This window comes from Columba livia, chromosome 26 (assembly GCF_036013475.1).
Source record: "Columba livia isolate bColLiv1 breed racing homer chromosome 26, bColLiv1.pat.W.v2, whole genome shotgun sequence".
NCBI lineage: Eukaryota > Metazoa > Chordata > Aves > Columbiformes > Columbidae > Columba > Columba livia.
Window position 1 is genome coordinate 5,139,193 of NC_088627.1, and position 23,335 is coordinate 5,162,527.

Below are 23,335 nucleotides of genomic sequence, written 5' to 3' on the forward strand. Positions count from 1 at the left end.
CGGGAGGTTTTGGGGGGTCAGGCCGGTCCCGCCACTCAGCGGCTCAGGGGCAATGGGACCCGCTGCGGGCGGCCCCTCCCGCGGCGCTTCTGCCTCAGTTTCCCCAGCTGTGGGAATAAATACCTGCCCATCAAGCCCTTGCAATTACCAGCGAGTTCATCACCATATAGAAAACGACAGTGATACGACTCTTTTTTTTTGGGAGGGGGCGGAAACCATCTTTACGAGCAGACACACCCCATGGCCCGTTTCTCCGGAGAGGGGGAGTGGGAAGAGCTGAACGTTGCTGCATCTTTGCGAACCCCCCCGAAAAGATAACCCGCACATTGCCCCCCATCCGAGCACTTTTAGGAGTAGAATGGGCGTCCCCTCAGCCCTGGGGTGGGTGTTGGCTGTGAGGGCACCCATGGGTGCTGCACCTACCATGGAACACTCCCCAGGGACCCATGTGGGGGGGTAGGGCGTTGCCCACCCCCATCACCCCTTCCCCATCACCCACCGCCCGCGGCGATCGGTGATTCACAGCAATTTTCCTTTTAAGGCCGGGGCTCATTGGGGAGGAAGCCAAGGAGGAGGAGGAGGAAGAGGAGGACACTCCTTCGGCCTCGCTGGCTCCTCCCGCTCTCGCTCGAGGCTCCCGACGCTCAGCCAAAAACCCAAACCCGGCGCTGGGGCTCGGCAGAGGCTCCGACGGCTCCCGGCCCCGCTCCTCGCCCAAAAAGCGTCTTGGCCCTCGCGCCCCGGCGTCTCAACCATGGCAAGAAACCACCAAGTGCAGAAGGCCAAGCTGGCCGAGCAGGCTGAGCGCTACGAGGACATGGCGGACTTCATGAAGGCGGTGGTGGAGCACGGGGACGAGCTGTCCAACGAGGAGCGGAACCTCCTCTCCGTCGCCTACAAGAACGTGGTGGGGTGCCAGCGCTCGGCGTGGAGGGTCATCTCCAGCATCGAGCACAAAACCGAAGAAGGGGACGACAAAGCGCAGCTGGTGAACGAGTATCGGGAGAAGGTGGAACAGGAGCTGAACTCAGTCTGCAACAACGTCCTGGACTTGCTGGACAAGTATCTCATCAAGAAAGCGAGCGACGCCGAGAGCAAAGTCTTCTACTTGAAGATGAAGGGCGATTACTTCCGATACCTGGCCGAGGTGGCCAGCGGAGACAACCGCCAGAAGACGATAGACAACGCCCAGAAAGCCTACCAAGAGGCCATGGACATCAGCAAAAAGGAGATGCAGCCCACGAACCCCATCCGCCTGGGGCTGGCCCTCAACTTCTCCGTCTTCCACTACGAGATCGCCAACGCCCCCGAGCAGGCCATCTCCTTGGCCAAGACCACCTTCGACGAGGCCATGGGCGACCTGCACACGCTCAGCGAAGACTCCTACAAGGACAGCACCCTCATCATGCAGCTGCTCAGGGACAACCTCACGCTATGGACAGCCGAGTGCGCCGGGGAAGACGGCGGCGAAGCTGGCGAAGAGCCCAAGAACTGAGCAGCCGCCCTGCAGCGCGGAGCCGGGGGACCGGCCCCCACCTGTCCCCGGCCCCCAGCCCTTTGGTTTAATTTTTGGGGTTTGTTTTTTTTTTTTTTTGGGTTATTTTTGGGGGGAAGGTGTGTTGTCTGCCCCACAGCCCCCCCAGTCTGGATGCCAGGAGCGGGGAGGCTGTGCGTGGCGGTTGCTGGGTGGCTTTGGCATGGACCCCCCCCCAGGCTTTCCCTCATCCTCTGGGGAGGGGGAAGGGAGGGAGAGGAGGTGCCTCCCTCCTGCACCCCCCCACTATTTAACATTTTGGGGGGGGCAGCCCAGCCCAGCGTGTGCCAACCCCAAAACCCCCGTCCCGGAGGGCTGGAGCCGCGCCGAGAGGAGGTGAGGGGCCGAGCCGGGGCAATGGGGGGTCCAGGCATCCCCCCCAGCCCGAGGAGGGGGTTGATGTTGCCAAAGCCTCTGTGCGTCTCCAATAAACCGTCTCCTGCACGCCTGCTCTGGTCTGCCTCGTCTCTCCCCCGCACGCGTGTCCGGGCAGCTCCCGCCACCCGCTTTGCCCCCACCCCGTGGGACAGGGGTGCAGTGGGGTCCCCCGGGCTCTGCTGCAGCGATTCGGCTGCTCCCAATCCCCCCCCAGCCCCGCCATGGGGTCTGGGGGTGCCCCGGGAGCCCCGTCCTCGGTGGGTGCAAAGCCACAGCTGGTGGAAGGGCTCACGGGTGGGTTCTGCCTCCTTGGGCGAGGGTTTCGAGCGCTCTGTGGGGTGCACTGAGGTCCCCAACCATACAGCGGGGTGTCCCACCCACTTAGTGCAAACCCGCGGTGCCCCAAAACCCACCACTCTGGTCCCCAGACCTTCTCCCGCCAGCTCTGTGTCCAAGGGTGAGGGGATGGGGGGGGTCGTCCCCAAAAGCAGCGACATGGAGGTTGTCCCCAAAAGCAGCGACGTGGGGACAGCCGCGGGGTGTCGTCGGGGTGGGGACGTCCCCGCCGAGGTGTGGACGCGCTGGGGCAGGTGAAAGCTCAGCACTTCTGGCCCTGGCACGCGGCCACGGCGCAGGGCGCAGCTCACGGTCCCCCCCGCCCCGGCAGCGCGAGTTTCGACATGAAAAGTAATTACAATAAAATACAGTCATGGCACCCTGGGCGATGAGCTCATCAGATCAAGCGCAGCAGGGCTGGGCAGGAACCGGCCTTTGATGGGAAACGCCGGGTGCCGGGAGGAAACGTGCGGTGACTCAGGACGAGCCGTCCTGGTTCAGTGGGGTCCCCAACTGGGGACATGGGGGACATTGAGGGACATACATAGGGGACATAGAACCCCTGAGCCCCAGGATGGCCAAACCCCAGCTCATGAGATGCCAGGAGCTACTGAGCTTTGGGGAAACTGAGGCATGAGAAGGGAAGCAACCCTGCCATGGGATGGGGGGCACCAGGAGGCTGCTGGTCCCCATGCAGGGGACGTGAGGAGCTTCCCAGGGCTCTGTGGTGGGAAAGTGCTGGCCGCTGGGGCAGGTTGGGCTGTGCGAACCAGAACCTGTTTGCCCGGGATGCGAAGTGTCACCTGGAGCAGAGCCCAGCCAAGGGGATTAACCCCTGTGAGCCCCACAGCCCCTCGCCCACTCCCCCAGTCCCCATCGTGGCATCTTGTAGAAGCAAAAGAGGCCGCTGAGGTTGCAATGTGCTCAGGAGGTCCCGGTGGTGTTGGGGAGTCTGGTCGGTTTGGGGGAGGGCAGAGAGGGGCCCTGCCGCTTGGCCTCTGCCTGGCCCCGAGTGCTCCCAGCCTGGGAACCAGCCCCAGACCTGTAATTAGCCAGACTGGGGCTGACCAACGTGAAAAACGAGCTGAGGGCTCCCGCTGGCCCTTGACCCGGCTGGGGACACCAGCAGCTGGGACTGGTTAAACTGGGCGGGGGGTGAGATGAGAGCTGGAGGATGTTGGGAGCCATCCATCCCTGCTGCTTTTTGCGGGTGGTGGGAGGACAACGGGGCTCCCACCGGCCTCTCCAGAGTTAACTGATTTCAACAGCATCCAAAATTGCTGGGTGGTGCAGGAGGACGATGCTGCCCATGTTCCCAGCTGGTCCAGCAGCTTTTTGGGGCTGGGAGGGAGCCCCCAGGCCCCCACGACACCTCCTGTTGTGCTGCTGGGGCACACGGGTGATCCCTGGGGTGTCCCCCAGGGTCCGCCTGGCCCCATTTCATACAGGGTGATGTTCCCTCAGCTGGACGGGACAAGAGACACATCAGGACCCCAATCCTCATCCTTGTCCCCTGGCTGGGACCCTGAGGGCTCTGGGTGCCCACCAAGCAGCTGCGGTGACACTTTGTGCAACCAGGGCCCAGCACAGTGATCTGGAGGGGACACAGCAAAGCCCGGCTCAGCGCCTGCACCCAAAGCCCAAATCCTTTGATGACCTGCCACGTTCAGCCGTGCCCAGGACAACCCACGTGGGTCGGGGTGGGCTCAGCCTGTCCCAGCACCGGGCTCGGAGGGGTTGGGGCAGGTAGGACCAGCTCGGCAGAAAGCCTGTCCCCCCCCAGGGATGTGCCTCACTCGGGGTGACTAATCCTGGCCCTTCGCCCCGGCTGGTTGCTCAACGGGAGCAACAGGAGCCAGTGTCACCTCCCTCAGCCCCGGGAGCCCCGGCGAGGCCGTGTCCCCTCCAGCGTGGGGACATGTGGGTGCAGGAGCTGGGTGGCACACAAGGGGTCTCCGGCCATCCCCACCTGCTCCAGGCATTTTCTGCTTCATCCTGCCCAGGAGCAGCATCGTTCCCACTGACTCCCAATTCCAAACCTGGGCTGCAAAGACCCCTTGGGCTGAAAACTGCGCTTTCCAGGCTGTAGCTCTTTGAGACCCCAGAGTTTCTTAGCTCAGACACGGCCAAGGTTCCCTGAGCTGGGAGGTTTGTGTCGCCTTTGATTTCCATTCTCACAGCTGGGGCTGCAGATACTGCCTGGGCATTGAAATAAAAGAGCCAAACAGCCACAAAAGCTTTGATGGCTCTTGCATAACTCCAGCTTGACCTCACAACACCCTTTAAAGCCACCAAATCTCTCAAAGCCATTAAAAAGCCGCCACAAAAATTCACATTTTTGCAATCTTCCATCCCCTTCCAGGACTGAAAGGTGAGCAGGACAAGTCCCCAGGACCACAAGTCCAGGGTGGATTTGTTTTCAGCTTTGGTTATGGTTAAATCAGCTTCCAGCCCTTCGGCCCCGGCGAGCGCTGAAATGCAGCCACAGGTTTCAGCTGGGAATGCCCAGGAACGTCCTCGTGCTCTTGGGAAAAGAGCCCAGGCCCTGGCAGCAGACGGGAATTTGACTTTTATATTGGAAATGCCAGCGTAGTCTTTCATTGCGAACTGATCTGCTTAAAACGCAAGCGTGTGTGTGTATGGAAACGTGTGTCTTCTCCCTCCTTCTCTCCCATACTGCCTGCCCACAAAGCTGTGAGACGCAGGAAAATTTGGGTTTAATTCCCCACCCTGCTGAGCGAGACCCCACTGACATCTATATTCAGCGAGTCGGTCATCTGCCATCACTATTGGCCAAACTGTCCTGTGAGAGAGAGAGAAGCCACTTTGTTTTATGCAAGGTCTTGGGCAAGACGTGATGCTGAGTCCGCACAGGGAGCCGGGAGCCTCCCTCCCTCCCACTCGGAGATGGAACTGGAGAAAGCAAGCCCAGAAAACGCTGGATGGGAACGGCCTGACATGCAAACGCGCTCCAGCCTCCCGCTGACTCACACAGGGGCTTTTCTTCATCAGGAGCCCACAAAAGCCGAGCTTGCAGTTGGCTCGAGGGACCTGTTCCCGCGTCCCGCGGCCGCTCGGCCCCGCTCCCGCCAGCAAACGCCGGATCACAGAGGTGGCGAACGCGGAGGTTTCCGCAGAGCGCGCGACGCGCCGGCTGCTGTGACGTTCCCACCAGCGGCTCTCGAGCCTCGGGCTTTGTAGCGCTCTCGGTTTTATTTATTCAGGTTCAGCAAACTCCCAAGATGAAAGCGAGACGAAGGAGCGTTTTATTAAGAAAGAGTACGTCATTATTTAAAAAAACAAAACAACAACAAAAAAAAAAACAACCCAAAGAAAACCAACCATCGTTCTGTCCTCCGGGAGGCTGCTCAGCCCGGCTGCTCCAGGGAGCGCGAGGCCCATGGTCACTCCTCCTGTGCAGAAACCCACAACTTTCACCTCAAATCTCAGTGCAAGAGATGGCTCAGACTGATTTTTCTTTCTCCGGATCTATCTTGGTCATGATGGGGAGGAGAACTAACAAAGCTCAGTCTCCTTTATCTCTTGCTAACCGTGCCTTCCCCTGGCTAAATCTCGCTTGTTGCTAAGGGAATACACGGCTTGTCCTGCCCTCGGCCATCACCTTCCTGCAGAAACGCTGCTCTGTGCATGGGCTGAAAGGCAGAGGCTCAAACCTTTGCAGAGAAGGAGTTCAGCAGGCAGAGCTCTGCCTGGAGAGGTTTTCGCTGGGTCTGAGTCACCCGACGCGGAGATGTCCGGGTAGGAGAAGGAGAGGTGACAAAACCGAGAGCGGCTGCGGCGAGTGTGTTACAGACCCATCACTTCTTCTTCCACAGCTTTGTCCTCACATTGCACATACTTCTCCTGCACGGCGAGTGTGCTGATAACGCAGTAATTAAGGAAAACAAGGGGCTGGGCTCAAACACTCCCTTCTGCAAGGAGCTCTGAACGTTCTCAGCGAGGAAGCAGCCCCACATTAGCCCCAAGGCTGCCAGAAGACAGCGGTACCAGCAGCAGCATGTATCACCCAAGTTAAGTCTGGCTCTGGCTGATCCAGACCCGACAAGTCCAGGAGAATCAACTGTATGGTTTGGATAAGGTGGAAGGAACCAACCCAAGAGAGAGGAAAGTTGTCCAAAGATTCCTCCCCCATTCCCAGTATCAATTAGCAACACACGTGGTGGCTTTGGTGAGGACAACTGTCTGCTGAGGTCTGCGCTGAGCCCTACGGACTCGCTGCCACCAAACAGCATCAGATGGTGCTAGTGACAACCTGGGCCTCCCCACCTCCAGCCGTCTCTTCCCCAAGAAGGAGAAATGAAAGCTCAACCCAGCACGAGATCGGCGGAGAAGGATACGAAGAAAAGTGGAAATCGGCTCCCACCGCTGCCGACATCAGAGCTTCCAGGCTGCGGTGCTCCTGCTCGCCGAAGGAATAGCCGTTGGCTTTGTCCACCGCCTGCATCACCCGCCGCATGCTCTCCTTGTCCTGCAAGGGAGGGAGGTGACACGCAGGGAACCTGGTCCTTCCCTGGAGGCCAGAGCTCACGCTGGGCTCCACCAGGGGTTTTCTCCGAGGCTCCGGGCCACCCAAAGCCCTGAGGATGCTGCCGGCCTCGCTGAGCCCGAGGGGACACGGGACAACCCGCGGAGCCCGAATCCACGCTGGGCTGACACCCTCCAGCCTCTCGCTGCCTTTCATCACCTCCCGTCTCAGCCCAGCTTCTGGAAACTACCAGATTCACATTTTCAGCCCTTCTTCCCAAATGTATTCCTCTCAGCCTTCCAATTATTTTGTGCTCCCTCGTTTCACAATGTTGTAGATAATCCTTCACCCAGGTTTGAAATGCAGGCACAGAAGAGCTGAGTGAAGGGGGGGTCTTAATTCCCCACCCCAGGACACAAGACCCACAGAGCACCAAGCTCATTAGCCTTTTCTTTTCCTTTGGCTGCCACAAATCATTTACACATCTGGGTGTGTTTTAGTGTCCTCACCTACCCCCGAGTCTCTTCAGAGCTGATTTTCAGCCCTTGTGGCCCCAAGGAGACAAAACCCAGCTGCTGCCAAACGTGCTGATTACAGAATCATTTTGGTTGGAAAAGACCCTCAAGATCGAGTCCAACCATTAACCCAACACTGTCACTAAACCATGTACCTAAGAACCTCATCTCCACAATCCAACAGTCCCTGCTCATCACCTGGACGTTGAGCGGAACGAAGGACACCAGGCTGTAATCCTCAATCACCTCCACCAGCTTCTCGTTGAGGCGGCGGTAATTTCTGAAGAAGGGGTCAGAAGCCAAATGGTCAACCAAGTAAGAAAGATCCAGGACCTCTGTGTAATAATCCAGGTTGAAAGCTGCAGAGAAACACCAAAAATGCAATTTATAAAGTGAAGCACTTGGTGAGACTTACACCATCTCCCAGCAATACATCCCCATACCCAAGTGGCTAAATTGCACCTAATTCAGCCCAATTCTACGCGTCTCTCTTGCAAAGGCTCTTACCCAACTTGCCGTATTGCTCGATCAGGTCCATCTTGGAGAGGATGTTGACGTGGGGCAGCTCCACGTGCAGCATGGCGGAGAGCGAGGTGCAGAGGACAGAGATGAACTTGCCGGGGTCCGTACAGTAGTGAGAGTCCACCAGGTGCACGGCAGCGAGCTGGGGAGCAAAGGCACAAAGGGACGGCATGAGGTGAGACCTGTGACGCATCCGCACAGCCTGAGAAGTGGCCACAGGACAATTGGTTCAGATCTGACTAGAACCACACAGACCCCCAGGCAGGCAAAATTACCACCTACCGTAGAACCAGAGAATCATTTTGGTTGGAAAAGCCCCTCAGGATCACCAAGTCCAACCATAACCCACCCCTGTCCCTGCCCTATGTCCTGAGAACCTCATGTCCGTCTGTCCAGCCCTCCAGGGCTGGTGACTCCAGCACTGCCCTGGGCAGCCTGTTCCAATGCCCCACAGCCCTTTGGGGAAGAAATTGTTCCCAGATCCAATCGAAACTTTCCACGCCTGTCTGAACTGTGCAGGTCTTTTGGGGTGGGAGCTGGGCTTAACCCTCCTGAGCACCACGACTGCCTCCGGATTGCCACCTTCCCCACAGGAACACCCACGCGGAGAGCGCGCTCAGGAGCAGCAACCGCAGCGCACCGCGCTCCGCCGGGACAACCAACTGCCATGCGGTTTGAAAGAATAATTAATAATTAAATTAACGAGCAGTTTGATTCCCTGTGTTGGGTGCAGCTGTAACAATGTGGCCCGAGATGTCTGTTAAGTTGCTGCCTGTTACACAACGTTACTCAAAGTCGGGCTCTACAGTCAGGGTGGCTGAGTCACAGCTTTGCTTCTACAGCAAAAAAAACCCCAGTTTAAAGCTCACAGGCAAGTGTAAGCAGCCAGTGAGCCTCAAAACAGCAGCGTAACTACCTTTTTTTAGTAACTGCAATTTCATGTGCCTTTATTTGAATAAAAACAATCTCTAATGTGCAGATTCCCAGTGACATTCTCAAGCAAATGAACTTGCCCTTCTTGCTCGCACCATACACGGGTTTGCGCGTTCACGGTTTGGCCCAAATGCAAAACAAATGCAACATAAGCAACTTCGCCTCGTTACGGGACTCTTCTCACCTGCGTTTCCTCATTTGCATCTTGCATTGTGCAAGAACGCAGAGAGCACGTACAACAAGGCGCAGAGGGATTCGGTTTGGCTGCCGGAGAGCCGGGCAGGGCCTGAGATGACGCCCAAATTTTGCCCAGCGCGCACATTTACCTCCCTGCTCTGAAACACGGCGCCCACTTGATAAAACACACAAGGTGTGTGAAGAGGATCCCGGGGCACAGCAAGGAAGGAATTCACACTCCTGTTCACAATAACCCCAATAACCTTTTGCCCGTCCCTCCAAGCGTAAAATGGAGAATTCCCCTCCTTCCCTGATAAAGCCGTTTCACATGAAAAACTAAAGAGGTTAGTAAAGAAAACAGCCATTAGGACGCACCATCAGAATTCTTCTCAATGAAACACTTGAGTGCAATGGGTTCTGAAAACATTTAGTTCTGACCCCTCTGCATTCTCACTTCATTTGTGGAGGTACACAAGCAGCCTCAAACGTAAATTTCAAAACACACTGCTTTTGTACTTCAAAAGAGATACGTCCCTATTTCTTTGTTATATGTCTTTTTTCAAGCCTTTTATTCTTCACTAAGAAATACAGAGCTGACCTGACAAAAATGCTTTTCCTGACACAGTAATCACAATCATCCCGCCTGGGTAAACCTGAGAGCTCTTATCCTGATAGTGCTACCTGGGAGCGTAAAGGCAGAGATTTTATTTGTATATCTTGGAAAAACGTGGACTGGCTTGTGAAAGAAGATACTCATATCTTCTCTCTTCCAGCTTCCAAGCCCCTCGCGGGTGCCAGGTCTACCCGCAGAGCCCCAAACCTACCCTAAAATTCCACTTGGCTAACTGCGCGAAGACGTTCTTGAGGGCGTCGTGGTGGGTGTAGAGCTCCACCTGCCCCGGGCAGTCGAACAGGTAGTAGTGCCCCCTGAACGCGGCCAGCTTCTCCTGCAGCCAGTCCAGGTTGGCCTCCAGGTACTCCATGCAGTAAATCAACCCCCCGTTGGGTCCCAGCCTCAGGTTCTCCATCACGTCGGGCAGCGTGACGAGCTCGGCGATGTCCACGGCGCACGGGTAGGGTATGGTCTCGTTGGCAGGGTCCAGGTTCACCACCGTCACCTGCCGCCCGATCCTGCCCATGAAGTCCCGCATGCTGTGGCAATACGTCGTCTTCCCAGAGCCCGGTGGCCCGATCACCACCTGCCCAAAGGCTGGCGAGTTCCTCTGGCTGCCCTCAGACATGGTGCCTCATTCCTCTTCTTTCTGTCGGCTGGGAAAGGAAAATGCTCCTGTTTCACAGAATCCCAGAATGTCAGGGGTTGAAGGGCCCTGGAAAGCTCATGCAGTGCAATCCCCCCATGGAGCAGGAACACCCAGATGAGGTTACACAGGAAGGTGTCCAGGCGGGTTGGAATGTCTGCACAGAAGGAGACTCCACAACCCCCTGGGCAGCCTGGGCCAGGCTCTGCCACCCTCACCCCAACAAGTTTCTTCTCATATTCAAGTGGAACCTTTTGTGTTCCAGTTTGCACCCATTGCCCCTTGTCCTGTCCCTGGTTGTCACCAGAAGAGCCTGGCTCCATCCTCCTGACACTCCCCCTTTCCATACTGATCCCCAGGAATGAGTCCCCCCTCAGTCTCCTCTTGTCCAGCTCCAGAGCCCCAGCTCCCTCAGCCTTTCCTCACACGGGAGATGCTCCACTCCCTTCAGCATCTTGGTGGCTGCGCTGGACTCTCTCCAGCAGTTCCCTGTCCTGCTGGAACTGAGGGGCCACAACTGGACACAATATTCCAGGTGTGGTCTCCCCAGGGCAGAGCAGAGGGGCAGGAGAACCTCTCTGACCTACTGACCACCCCCTTCTAACCCACCCCAGGTACCATTGGCTTCCTGGCCACAAGGGCCCAGTGCTGGCTCATGGTCACCCTGCTGTCCCCAGGACTCTAACAGGTCATTCCCCAACTTACACTGGAACCTGTTTAAACATTTGATTTGCGTTTATACAAAGGCAATCCGGGGGAATTCACACCCAGGGTTTAGTTGGGTGTTTCCCGATGTGGCAGCGCCCACACGTTCCCTCCCTCCTCCCAGTGTGTCCCCATGTCCTCCCCACATTCCCATGTCCCTTTTCTCCTCCACGTTCCCTCTTCTCCCCATATCCCACTTTCCCCCATGACCCCTCTCCCCATGTCCCCGCACATTCCCCCTTTGCACCCCCATGTCCCCTCTTCTTCCCCCCCACATCCCCCTCCGTGCTCAGGTCCCTTCGCCCCCGCATCGCCCCGTTTCCCCCGCTCCCGTCAGGCCGCTCACCGCCCTCCGCTCCCGGTGCCCCCGCTCTCGGCTCCGAGTCCCCGCGGGCCCCGAGCGCCGCGTTCCGGGCGAAGAAGCGGCCGCCGCCACCGCGGGCGCCCCCAGGCGGTCGGAGGGACGCGCAGCCTCCCCACCGCCGGGACTCGAACCGGCGACCCTGCAATCGGGGTTCGGATCACAGGTTCGAGTCCCGGCGCCGCCACTTATCCCTCCGGCACAACCCCACCCGCACTCTCCGAGGGGAAATTACTCCCCGCATCCCCCTCAACACAGCAATAGCCTTAAGGAAGGTAGACGGGGTCAAGCTGGAGCGTGCCAGCAAGAGCATCCACCAACTCCCATCTGACTCTCCAGTACTGGGTCACTGGGACAAAGGCTCTCCCCTCGCCAGAATGTCTGTGTCAGGAAAAAAGAAGCGGGGCAGAGCACGTCAGGGAGCCATGGAGGGAAGCACCCGCTACACCCAACCGCAGGGAAACGCCTCCCGCAGGATTCCTCCGGAGGCTGCCAGGATGAGTCTTTCATCCTGACAAGTTTCTCCCAGGAGTGTGGGATCACCACGCCCAAGCAACGCGGCGCTGCGGGCCAGCAGCGAGCTTTCTGCAGGACAGTTACCGTGCCACAGCTGGCCCTGTCCGTACTTGTCCTTCCCTGGGTCTCTCAACTATGAGCTACGAGTTCTGCTTTTTTAGGCTGACCTAGCATGCAGGCTTGGTTGATCCAGGCAGTAGTATCGACTTTAAACCACCAGTCAGACACAACACCCTTCTGTGTTCCCACTGACCAAACAGGACCAGCACTGTCTCCCCTCAGTGGAATGGTTTAATTAGAATAAAAATAATAATAATTTTAAAAAGCCAAAACACTGAGGCAATTTTTGTTACAAGTCTATTTTTTCCAAAAATAAATATAGGAACACGCTGCTCCAAGCCCAGGAGCCAGCCTGGGCTCGACTGGAGCAGAACCAGTACAAAGTGACAGTCTCTGTTCAGCGTGACTGCGCACCAGAGCTCTGCAGAGCCCCGTGCGACGCCCGGACAAACGCCATGTCCTGCCTGTACTTCATGGCAGTGGGCGGCTGGCGCCTGAGCAGCTGGTCACCGCTGTCCTTCGGGTCAGGGTCATCATAGATGGTCGAGATGAGGACAGGAACGTCCCGCCGGGGCTTTTTCACCTTGCTGAAAGTTGGCAGTTTCTCCCCGTGGTACCTAGAGGGAAGCAGGAAATGTGTGGTGTGAGATTGCTGAGGCAGTCGGACACCATGTGCGTCCCGGCTCATCTCCTTCATGTGCTGCAGGGGAGAAGTGATCAAAACTGGGCAATAAGGATCCTGGTCTTTATTCCTGGCTGCGAGATTGCTCTAGAACAAGATCCAGCCCTCAGCGTGGAACACAGCACCACACAAACCCTCCAAACCCCCCCGAGAAGGTCAGGATGAGGTGCACAGCTGCAGCTCAGGTCACTCGGGCTCTCCCCACCCAAAAACCGCAGTAGAGGGGACCCTTGGCCCTCAAGCACAGCTCTCCCTCTCCTTTCAGGCAGCTGTAGAGCTGCTGTGTCAGCACAGGGAGCCTGGGAGAGGCTCTGAACACAGGTCAGCAGGGCAGGGGGGTACTCACCCCAGCCCCCTCTTGCATCTGGGGTTCTGCCCCTCGTTGTCCAAAGCTTCAGCCATTCCAGAATTGCTGCTCCCCAGCCCCAGCCCCTCCGTCCAGCCCTGCTGCTCCAGCACCTTCCTGCCGAAGCCCTGGGAGAGGGGAAAAAACAGCACAGAGACGCTGGGTAAGCCCATCCTCATTTTCCCAGAGCCCTCTTCCCCGCAACACACATCCCCGGATCATCACCACCACCCCAGCATTTCCCCTCCTGCCCCGTCCCCTCCCAGAACTCACCTTGGTGTATCTCTCAAAGGTGCCGATTTGTTGTCCTGAAACAGAACCGTCCTCCAAACCGTCCCGCAGTCGCTGTTCCAGCCACATCCGGACCGAGTCCCGAGCGTCCTTATCACCTCCATCTAGGGAGAAAGCAGCAAAAGTCAGAGCAGCACAGCTCAGGAAAGCCACTTGCTACCATCATTTCCCCCCGAGCACCACGCAACAAGGAGGCAGAACCTGTTTCTTTCTGGCAACTCTCATTGCCAGACAAGAAAAACGTCGTTTCAAGTACACTGGAGTCTTGGACGCTTTCAAAGGATGACAGAGCCAAAGAGTTCCCCGCCACAGAAATTCTGCAGGGTCAGAGATTCCCAGCCTCCCCGGTTTCCTGGGGAAGGGGGTTTTCAGCCCAGATACCTTTGTCGTAGTAGATGCTCATGTCCACATCCCAGTCATCCGCCGTCTGCTCATCAAAGTCTGCCAAGAGAAGAAAAGCACCAGTTTGGTGACGGTTGTGGAAGTCTGACACAGAAAAGCTATTTGCTGGTGGCCCACCTCCCTATTTTCTCCAACAAAATGGGAAGAAAATGGCATTAGAGACTCCGTGAACCACAGTAATCACGTAACAGGCTGCCAGCAGGACCCTTGGGGTGCCTGGTCACTGGACGGAACCACCGCAGGTTTCGGGATTGAGAGAAGGTTTAAAAAGTGATGGTGAGATGCTCAAATCCACAGCTGATCCAGAACACATGCACAGGGTTACACCCGATTTACCCCCAGCTCGTGGTTGTTGTTAGTTTGTGGCTCAGTGACCCAAACACCAACGTTACCTCCGTTCTTCTCCTGCCAGTACTGAGCATCCGTGTAGAAAACGAGGCCGGAGCCGCCCTTCTCCCACTTCAGCTCGATCTCCTCCTCAAAGAGCCGCTCCTCCACGCGCTCCTGCTTGGTGACGTCCTCGTGCAGAGCCTCGTGTCGCTCCCACTCCTCACACGTGTCATTGTCCTGCAAAGGAGCCAGTGAAAGGTGCGTGATGCCAAGAGCACAAACGTTGCAGAATAAGTTAAATCAAACTAACTTTTTAAATTATATTCCATTCTTTAGCTGTATGCTTGTTTAAATACCCTGTTTTAGCATGAGTGGCCGGGCTTGCTGCAATTCCAAGCGGCATATGGTGAACTTATCTTAATCTGGTCACTTGGAGATGGGGGGACTTGAATACCAGGACCAGGAGATAGAGAGGAAACTGTCAGCAGAGGCTGCAAACCACCAAGAACAGCAAAAACACTGCATGGAGGATGGAGGAAGAGAATCCAAGAAGAAACCAAGAAGCCCCCAGACCCACTGGACCAAAAGGAGCGTGGACAGTGCACGAAAGACACACGGAGAGCGGCTGCACAGACTGCGGGGGTTTAAAAACCCAAACCTCTTTTGTCTCAGGGTCTGAGAAGCACCCAGTCCGTGCTGCTTCTTCGCTGTAACTTCTCATTTATTCTGTATTCTATTCTCTGATTAAATTCTTGCCAAAGCACAAACATCTGAGACTGTGCTACAGGAAACCTTTTCCTCCCGACAATCGCAGCCCATCGCAACCCCTCCCCGCCGGCTCTGCCGACAGAGCTCGTCTCAACCCGCGGTTTTCAGGCACCGACACGACCGGCGCTGGTGACCTCATTCCCCTGACTAATGCCATTGCCAGAGTCAGCAGAGAGAAGCGGTGAAAAAATACCACATCACACCCACTTCACGGCGGCTTTCGGCAGCGCAGCCGGTCCGGAACGCGACGATGCCCATTTAAGGCGCAGGTGTGTTGCGCGGAAAGTCAGCAACAAATTAACTCTGCTCCAGTTGATCCCAAAAAAGATTGTGTCGGTTCCAGTGAAGCGGTTCGTTGGCACAGACGCAGATCAGCCCGACAGCTTTACTGCTGCCTGCCTGATTTTGGGCAGAGCCCTCTGAGGAAAACATTAACTACGCGAGGAACAGCCAAAAGAATGATGAGAGATCCAGGAAAGAGCCTGTGAGAAAGGGCTGGAGGAGTCTGTTTAGTCTGGAGAAGAAAAGACTGAATAAAAAGTTTGGAAAGGAGGGAACAAAGCGTTCTCTGTCTCTGCTGTTGCTAGGAGAACCTAATGGGGTAAAATTGCAGCAAAGATTTGGCATCAAAGTTAATTCTGGTACAGTAAAGAAGGGGAATGGCTCGCCTGGGGATTGTGCTGCATTGGTAATGACAGAGGTTTGGGAGAACAGGCGAGACGGGCGTCTGCCGGGGAGGGAACCAGATAGTCCCCAGAGAGCCTGTCCAGCCTGGTTTTCTAGGAGTCTTTGTCACAAAAGAGATTTTTCTCAGCATCACAGAATCATTTGGCTTGGAAAAGACCCCCAAGATCATCGAGTCCAACTGTCCCCCCACCCCTGTCCCTGCCCCATGTCCTGAGAACCTCATGTCCGTCTGTCCAGCCCTCCAGGGCTGGTGACTCCAGCACTGCCCTGGGCAGCCTGTTCCAATGCCCCACAGCCCTTTGGGGAAGAAATTGTTCCTAAATCCAACCTCACCCTCCCCTGGCGCAACTTGAGGCCGTTTCCTCTGCTCCTGGCGCTTGTTCCTGGGGAGCAGAGCCCGACCCCCCTGGCTCCAAGCTCCTTTCAGGCAGTTCAGAGATCAGAAGGTCTCCCCTCAGCTCCTGTTCTCCAGCTGAACCCCCCAGGTCCCTCAGTCTCCATCACACTTGTGCTCCAGCCCCTCACCAGCTCCGTTCCCTCCTCTGAACAACCAACTTCAATCACAGGAACAGTCAAGATGAACCATTTTTACAGCTCTGCGTGTCGTTTCCAGCACGCTAACGTGCTCCCGAGTCTCCAGTCGCCTCGTTTACAAGTAACAGCAGCGCAGGGTCGATCTGCAGTGCAGCAGGATGGAGCTCAGCGTCCGCAGCCCCAGCCCCCGCCCACACTCGCTCCCCCGGCCAAAACCTTTGGACTCAGCCCCCACAACAGGGTGGATTCGGACAATCAATTTTGGAGGTGTTAATGCCCACATTGTTCATGCGCCAAGGGGCTCAGTGCTCCAAGGCGCAAACGATTGTATTTTAACGCCATTTTTAGACACATGATGTATACAATATAAAAGAAAGACTAAAAATGAGTTCTGAAAATGCTGTATCAGCCCTCCCAGCTTCATGGCTGCAATGGCCAACCTTGGATGGTGCTGGAAAAATGCACTTACATCATCTGAGGGTGACTGTGACTCCTCTTCCTCCTCCTCCTGCCCCTCCTCATCTTCCTCAGCACCGGCTGAGTGAGTCACCTGAGATCCCGCCTCAGGCCCCTCCGTGATCTCATCCCCCGCGGCCGTGTAAACTCTTTCTTCTTCTATAACTGTCTCACTGTCCTGGTATTCAAAAGGCACATTCCCGTACCTGCGGGACGAGCCTGTCTTTGGAAAATCCAGCTGCAGTTTCTTGATGACGTGGGGAGGCAGCCTGCAGGCCCGGATCAGCTCCAGGAAAACTCGCAGGGGGGTGCCCACATTCCCAAAAGGCATAAAGGAGGGGGGGTTGAACTCGGGCAGCCGCTTCAAGTCCGCTTCTGTCATAGATTCGTCTGCGGCCGTCTTGTCCCCGCTGTTGGGAAATGTCTCTGTGCCTGGAGGAAGGAAGGGATGGGTTGGGGGGGGTACAGGCTCCACCAAGGGGGACACACAGACCCTAAACTGCTGCTTCTTGCCTCACAGAGTGGTTTGGGTTGGAAGGGACCTCTGGAGATCATCCTGCTCACGCAGGGTCACAGAGCAGATCACACAGGTGGGTCCAGGGGGTTTGAATGTCTCGGAAAAGGAGACTCCACACCCGCTCTGGGCAGCCTGGGCCAGGCTCTGGCACCTCCCAGCAAACAAGTTTCTCCTCGTGGTCAGATGGAGCCTCCTGTGTTCCAGTCTGTGCCCGTTGCCCCTCACCCTGGCGCTGGGCACCACTGAACAGAGTCTGGTCCATCCCCTGACACCCACCCTGGGGCTATTTATTGATAAGATCCCTCTCAGCTTCTCCAGGGTGAACACAATCATTATGGATTTAAGGCATTACGGAAACTCCACGGGGAGTCCTAGCCACCCCAAGCCCTCAGGTTTCCCGCTGGGCCCCGCAGAGGTGGAATCCGGTGCCCACCGAGTCCCCCGGCCCCTCCCCGGCCCGTGATGGGCCCGAGACCCGACCCCCCGGTGCCCGGTCCTACCTGTCCCGGGGCCCAGGCGAACCCTGCGGATGAGGCAGCGGCCGGGCAGCGAGACCCCGCCGGGCCCGACCCAGCGCTTCCCCGAGTACATGCGGACGAGGCGGCGGGCGCGGCCGGGCCGAACGGCCACCGGGCAGCAGCAAGTGCGCGGGGCCGCGGCCTCCCCGGGCGGGCGCTCGGGCCGGTGCCGGTAGTGGAAGCAGACGAAGCCGCCGGCCTCCAGGAACTGGCTGAAGTAGGCGCGGAGCTGGGCGGAGCGCAGCGCGGCCGGGATGCCGCTCACCAGGCAGTACCGGGCGGCGGCTCCGCCGTTCCCGCCGCTGTCTCCGGGCGCCGCCATCTTGCCCCAGCGGGACGGAGCGTCACCGCGGCGGGGCGCGCGTTGATGACGTCAGAGCGGGCGCCGCCTGGTGGTGCGGAGGGCGCTGCAGGCGCGGGGGGACGCGGGACGTGGGGGGATCGCAGACCCTGGGGGTGGCCGGACCCCCAGTAGAAAACACAAGCTCTGGGCATGTAAAGAACGTTTAGTGAAGAGCTTGTTTTTACATAACTGAGGACCTGGCGCTTGAGCCCAGCGGGGGAAGGACAGAGACACACCAGACTGTGAATCCTTAACGTAAAACACAGGCTCTTCCTGGAATATATACTGATAGTGTGCATACTGACACCTGTGTTTACGAGTTAATTTAGGGGGAAGGACAGAGAGACACCAGACTATGAATCCTTAATGTAAAACATGGTCTCTTCCCGGAATATATACTGATAGTATGCATACTGATACTTGTAATTGCAAGTTAATTTAGGGGGAAGTGTAGCCAGAGTACCAGAAATCCATATCTTAAAGAGACTGATAAGGGGAAGGGTGTTGTATGTAAACTGCGGCAGGTCGGGTGGTCTGTAAACCCTGCACTACCAACAGGGAACAGGGAGGGGAACTGTAGCTGGAATTTGGGGGATATAATCAGGGGCTTTTTGCCCTATTACGTGTGCCGACCTTCAGGTAGAACACCCGGTGTTGCAATATCATTATTTTTAAAAGTGCTTTGCTGAGAGATCTTATATTGGCAAAGTAATTGTTTCCTACAGGGACATCCAGGCCCCATGGTGGGGGGTCACAGGCCCTGGGGTGGCCAGACCCCAGGGGGGTGACATGAGCGCTGGGGACAGCCAAGCCCAGGGGGGACACAAGCCCTGGGGGTGTCAGGGCACTGGGGGTGTCCGGGTCCCCCCGCCGTGCAGCGCTGCCCCATTGAGGGCTCCTGGCTGCCCCCGGGTAACACCCCAGCGCTGTGTCCCCCGCACTGGAGGGGTGTCCCTGCAGTGTCACACCTGCCTCGTGGGCAGTGACACGGGTGGGTGCCGCACGGGACAGCGGGGCCCATAGCGACCCCATCCCCAGGACTGTGGGAGCACCGGGGGCTCCAACGTGTGCCCAAGCATCTCCCCTCCCGGTTCAGGGTGACCCTGGCAGCGGGACGTTGGGGACGCTGTGAGCGGTGACTCAGGGACATGTCACCAGACTCCCCGTGGGAATCATCCAGTGACTCACGCGCTCCCTCCCCGGGGAAAACGGCTGTCACGGGGCTGACATCACTGGGGGAGCCGCCCAGGCCGTGGGGCAGCCACAGTGAGGGTGGAGGGACAGACTGACACAGCAGTTTGTCCTCCCCATGGGGGTCTGCCCAAAATTGGAGGTGTTTCCCTGGGTACAAGGGTGACAACTGACCCATGTCCGCATCCCAGCACCACCTCGCCACAGCAGATGGATTTTATGGAAAGCCCCTTTTCCTTCGAGCGTCCTTTCCACACCGGACCCACAGCCAGTTTTATAACCCCCTTGAAATTTCACAGGTCTCTACAAAGTCACCATGTTCCAAAATGTAAAACGTTTTATTAAAAAAATAATTTACTGCATCTTATATACAAACCGCAAGAACGTTCACTTATAAAATACTGACATCTAACTTCTTGCAGAGGCTGCAGGCAGGAGGAGCGAGTTTTCCCGGCTGAAACTCCAGGGAGGGACGTTTGGTTCGACCGCTAAACCAGCTCCACTCATCCCCGCAGCGTTCACAGCTCGAGGGGTCACCCCTTGTCACCCAAACGAGGTAAGTCCCCAGCACGAGAGGTCCGGGTGCTCTGAGGGAACCCCTTGCTCTGTTGTGTTTTGTGGCATTAAGGAGAAAAGAGACAATCTAAGAAAAGCAAGGAGGGGTGAATCTGCGCACCCCATGAGATTTAATACTCTATCTTTTTCCTTCTTGGTGCTTGAGGAAGGACCTTTGTGATTTCTCCTATGATTTCAAGCACAATAAACAGACCAATACTTTACCCAGATCTAATTCCATCATTTTTGTGCTTGGTAAGCAATCCCTGTGTTATAAACAACACAGAAACAACGCATTACTGATAGCTGAGGACAAACCTCATCTCTCAGAATTAAAAGCAAAATGCAAATTGATTTAAACAGGACCAAGGATTCATTGAGTAAAAACCGGGACCAGGCTCTAACCCAACCCACTCTGGAGCCTGTTCACAGGCGGCTGAGCCGCTCCGGCTACACAACAGGGACAGAAACGTGTCAGCCACCCACGCTCCTGCACACGGGGAGCGGCACGTGCGGAGCGGGAGCTGCTGCTGACATCTGAACCGGAGCCGTTTCTCCCCGCACGCTGCTGCAGCCTGGCTGGATCCTCCAGCCACAGCCCTACCGAAACGCGCGGTTCCCCGCGGAGTCCGGAGCGTTTCTCTGGTTAAATCCCCATTCCCAGATTGGCTTCACCGCCCAGCGAGTTGCAGGGAACATCCACGAGCTGCTCAGTGTGCGCTGGGAGCCAGCGGCCGGCCGGTGATTTCGTACAGCATTTCCGCGATGAGCTCGACAATGTCCGCGTTGCCGATAACGGGGCGGAAGAAGAGATCCGTGATGAGAGCGGGAGAGATGGATTTTAAGGTGGAGGAGATGAGCAAAATGCGGGCGAAGCGGCCGCGGTCGTGGGGGTGCAGGGGCTGCAGGAGCTCCTGAAGCGCTCGCTGGGCTTCCCGCTGGAGGCTCTCGATGTGCAGGGAGGCCCTGAGCCCAGGGACGTCTGCGAGGGAGAGGACGAAGAGCTGGTGATGAAGGAGGCTGGAAAACAGCCCCAGGTTTCTCCCATTCCCACCCTTCCGTGTTTCTCAGAGGGGATCTCTGAGGCCGTGCTAGGGGGATGTGCTACTGAGATGTAGCGATTTCAGGAGGGAGCAAAAGCAAACTCCTGCTTCACAAATTAAATCCCAGGGTCGTTTATAAGGGCAGGCAAAGGTCTCTCTGTCTTTTCCCATCTGACATCCCCCCTCCCTAGTGCTCCTGGTAACACAGAATCACAGAATCATTTTGGTTGGAAAAGCCCCTCAGGATCATCGAGTCCACCTGTTCCCCCACCCCGTCCCTGCCCCATGTCCTGAGAACCTCATGTCCGTCTGTCCAGCCCTCCAGGGATGGTGACTCCAGCACTGCCCTGGGCAGCCTGTTCCAATGCCCCACAGCCCTTTGGGGAAGAAATTGTTCCTAAATCCAACCTCAACCTCCCCTGGCGCAACTTGAGGCCGTTTCCTCTGCTCCTGGCGCTTGTTCCTGGGGAGCAGAGCCCGACCCCCCTGGCTCCAAGCTCCTTTCAGGCAGTTCAGAGATCAGAAGGTCTCCCCTCAGCTCCTGTTCTCCAGCTGAACCCCCAGGTCCCTCAGTCTCCATCACACTTGTGCTCCAGCCCCTCACCAGCTCCGTTCCCTCCTCTCAACTCGCTCCAGGACCGATCGGGGTTCAGGATTTGGGAGCCTCTCTGCTCTCAGAACACCCCCATGCCATGAGGCGTGTGTGGAGCTGCCGTGGGCTCGAGCACTCACCGGGGTTGAAGAGAACGGCTCCCTTCAGGTACGCGTATTCCTTGGGGCTCAGATCCAGGCTCCAGAAGCTGTTGAGGCAGCACTGGAGCCGCTGCACAGCTGCCAGCGTGGGCTGCATCCACTCCGGTTCCTGCCATTTGCTTTGGCCATCAAGGAGGATTTTTTTGAGCATGCTGGGAGCCGGGGTCTCCATCACCTCGAAGGTTACCATCTCCTGGACCAGCCCCAGGAGGAACAGGGGAACCCAGCAGCTCTCCAGCAGCAGGAGCTGATCCTCTCGCGGCAGCAGGCGGAAACACGGGAGGTTTTTCATGAAGCTGACGGTTTTGACCAGCACATTGGAAGCCGCCTGGCAGGTGACGTGGGGGTCGCGGAGGCAGACGGTGCGGCGCTGGTGGCACAGGCAGCGCTGGTGGGCCGGGCTGCTGTGCAGGTTCTGGCTCAAGAGCGTGTAGAGGATGGCGGTTTGATTGTCCTCGCCGTGGCACCGGCACCTCTTGCAGTCCACGTCCATAACTGCTGGATCCTCGGCGAAACTCAGCTCCTGTGACAGAGAGATGTTTATATCCCTTCCAGTCCCTCTGTCACAGGCTGGATTGTCCCCGTCCTCCCCGCCCGCGGCTGCTCAAACCACCTCTTATATGGCTGGGTCACCAGTGAAACACCCACAGCAGCCTTGACCGCTCTGCCTAATTAAAAAGAAATCAAACAACGCAACGAACTCAGCTATCCCTGGGCTGATTGGCTGGGGCAAATGAGTTTGTGAACAGCCGTTTTCTCAATTAAACGGGGAAGGGGGTGGCAGGTCAGGCGGCCTTATCGCGATTACCCAGAGAGGATAAACAGAGTCATTAACCCAGGCTGTACCATGGCACCAAGGCCCCGCTGTCACCGCGCAGGTGTCACACACACACAGGGCGCCCCGTCTGGGCCCCGCGTTTAATGACCCCAGCGCTCTGGCCTTGGACGGAGCCACCTGGAAGTGGTTTTATCAGCGGCTGTTTGCCCAACCTGGCCAAGAGGAGCCTCGTGGTGTTCCCGCTGATTCAAACCCAGGCCGGGCCCGTCCGTTTGTGTCTCTCAGAGGAGAATTCTCACATTCTCACCTGGATCCACCAGGTGTTCTGATCCAGGGCTTGCGGAGCTGATTCCTCCTCACAGATTTCCAGTGAAGAGAAGCTGCTAAATTAACGTGTACTATGATTAAAAGGCTTATCCATCATTAACCAATCGACATGATAAATGCTTTCTGACCACCTGCAAAACGAGCGGATGTTTTTCAAGTTTTAGATCCTTCTGCAGGACGAGATGGAGACAGAAGATTAAGTGATACATTGTTTAGAAGTACAATGCTTAGCTTATATTTAACTAATAAATAATAGACGTAAGTAAGAAACTAAACAATTATAACTAACATCATCTATTATTTCTTAGTATAGATGTATTGTATGTCAACATTTTCAAAAACTGTAATACATATGCGATGATTATTTGAATATAAGCAACGCAAGGGCATCCGGTCTTTGGAGCGCTTATGGAGGATGATCTCCAGAGCTGATAAAATAAAGAATGATGCTTGACAGTATCACTAAGTCTGCTGTTAAGTTTATTTCTTCAGTTCACAAGGGTTGGTGGCCAGGTGAGGGATTTCTGTAGCTGAGAGGGAGAAACCCCTCCAGGAAGGTGGCCCCAGGTCTTGGCCTGTGCAGGGCGGGACACGGAGCAGAGGGACCTGGGGGTCCTGGGGACAGCAGGGTGACCATGAGCCAGCACTGGGCCCTTGTGGCCAGGAAGCCAATGGTACCTGGGGTGGGTTAGAAGGGGGTGGTCAGTAGGTCAGAGAGGTTCTCCTGCCCCTCTGCTCTGCCCTGGGGAGACCACACCTGGAATCTTGTGTCCAGCTGTGGCCCCTCAGTTCCAGCAGGACAGGGAACTGCTCGAGAGAGTCCAGCGCAGCCACCAAGATGCTGAAGGGAGTGGAGCATCTCCCGTGTGAGGAAAGGCTGAGGGAGCTGGGGCTCTGGAGCTGGACAAGAGGAGACTGAGGGGGGACTCATTCATGGGGATCAATATGGAAAGGGGCAGTGTCAGGAGGATGGAGCCAGGCTCTTCTGGTGACAACCAGTGACAGGACAAGGGGCAATGGGTGCAAACTGGA

General features: G+C 56.8%; 4 protein-coding genes and 1 long non-coding RNA gene across 12 annotated transcripts; 2 read left to right on the forward strand and 3 right to left on the reverse strand.

The window, feature by feature from the left end:
- Positions 1-571: 571 nt before the first annotated feature.
- On the forward strand, positions 572-1,978 carry SFN (stratifin). The gene has a single exon (XM_005500661.3). The coding sequence runs from the start codon at positions 755-757 to the stop codon at positions 1,493-1,495; it is 741 nt and encodes a 246-aa protein (XP_005500718.1). The 5' UTR covers positions 572-754; the 3' UTR covers positions 1,496-1,978.
- A 3,513-nt stretch (positions 1,979-5,491) lies between these two features.
- On the reverse strand, positions 5,492-11,352 carry GPN2 (GPN-loop GTPase 2). Of its 8 annotated transcripts, none has more exons than XM_065041895.1 (6): positions 11,192-11,352; positions 9,706-10,150; positions 7,757-7,913; positions 7,448-7,608; positions 6,607-6,737; positions 5,492-6,128 (listed from the first exon to the last, which is right to left on the reverse strand). In XM_065041895.1, exons 2-6 carry the CDS (start codon positions 10,120-10,122, stop codon positions 6,056-6,058), a joined length of 939 nt encoding a protein of 312 aa, XP_064897967.1. In that variant the 5' UTR covers positions 10,123-10,150; positions 11,192-11,352; the 3' UTR covers positions 5,492-6,055. The 8 variants fall into 8 exon arrangements, with proteins under 8 accessions (XP_064897967.1, XP_064897962.1, XP_064897963.1 ...); XM_065041890.1 differs by having other exon boundaries at positions 7,405-7,608; XM_065041891.1 differs by having other exon boundaries at positions 7,405-7,608; positions 9,706-10,169; positions 11,192-11,331.
- A 643-nt stretch (positions 11,353-11,995) lies between these two features.
- Positions 11,996-17,662, reverse strand: GPATCH3 (G-patch domain containing 3). The gene is made up of 7 exons (XM_065041860.1): positions 17,296-17,662; positions 16,292-16,710; positions 13,896-14,070; positions 13,483-13,542; positions 13,084-13,205; positions 12,811-12,938; positions 11,996-12,399 (listed from the first exon to the last, which is right to left on the reverse strand). The coding sequence occupies exons 1-7, from the start codon at positions 17,633-17,635 to the stop codon at positions 12,180-12,182; spliced, it is 1,464 nt and encodes a 487-aa protein (XP_064897932.1). The 5' UTR covers positions 17,636-17,662; the 3' UTR covers positions 11,996-12,179.
- A 1,026-nt stretch (positions 17,663-18,688) lies between these two features.
- On the forward strand, positions 18,689-22,762 carry LOC135576436 (uncharacterized). Its single transcript, XR_010468177.1, has 3 exons — positions 18,689-19,175; positions 19,270-21,205; positions 21,381-22,762. It is a non-coding gene; the product is annotated as an uncharacterized LOC135576436 (long non-coding RNA).
- Positions 20,113-21,691, reverse strand: NR0B2 (nuclear receptor subfamily 0 group B member 2). Its single transcript, XM_065041908.1, has 2 exons — positions 21,178-21,691; positions 20,113-20,384 (listed from the first exon to the last, which is right to left on the reverse strand). Exons 1-2 carry the CDS (start codon positions 21,689-21,691, stop codon positions 20,113-20,115), a joined length of 786 nt encoding a protein of 261 aa, XP_064897980.1.
- Positions 22,763-23,335: the final 573 nt, after the last annotated feature.

What these genes read in the sequence shown, in the direction of transcription:
- SFN (XM_005500661.3), top strand. Translation starts at nt 755, where the DNA reads ATGGCAAGAAACCACCAAGTGCAGAAGGCCAAGCTGGCCGAGCAGGCT.
- GPN2 (XM_065041890.1), bottom strand. Translation starts at nt 10,122, where the DNA reads ATGTCTGAGGGCAGCCAGAGGAACTCGCCAGCCTTTGGGCAGGTGGTG. An exon ending in CGAGCAATACGGCAAGTTGG is followed by an intron (nt 7,609 to 7,756) that starts GTAAGAGCCTTT and finishes GTTTCTCTGCAG; the next exon opens with CTTTCAACCTGGATTATTAC. An exon ending in TGTGGAGATGAGGTTCTTAG is followed by an intron (nt 6,738 to 7,404) that starts GTACATGGTTTA and finishes CCTCCCTTGCAG; the next exon opens with GACAAGGAGAGCATGCGGCG.
- GPATCH3 (XM_065041860.1), bottom strand. Translation starts at nt 17,635, where the DNA reads ATGGCGGCGCCCGGAGACAGCGGCGGGAACGGCGGAGCCGCCGCCCGG. An exon ending in CTGGCAGGAGAAGAACGGAG is followed by an intron (nt 13,543 to 13,895) that starts GTAACGTTGGTG and finishes TTCTCTTGGCAG; the next exon opens with ACTTTGATGAGCAGACGGCG. An exon ending in GAGCATCTACTACGACAAAG is followed by an intron (nt 13,206 to 13,482) that starts GTATCTGGGCTG and finishes CTTTCTCCCTAG; the next exon opens with ATGGAGGTGATAAGGACGCT.
- NR0B2 (XM_065041908.1), bottom strand. Translation starts at nt 21,691, where the DNA reads ATGGACGTGGACTGCAAGAGGTGCCGGTGCCACGGCGAGGACAATCAA. An exon ending in AGCCGTTCTCTTCAACCCCG is followed by an intron (nt 20,385 to 21,177) that starts GTGAGTGCTCGA and finishes TCTCCCTCGCAG; the next exon opens with ACGTCCCTGGGCTCAGGGCC.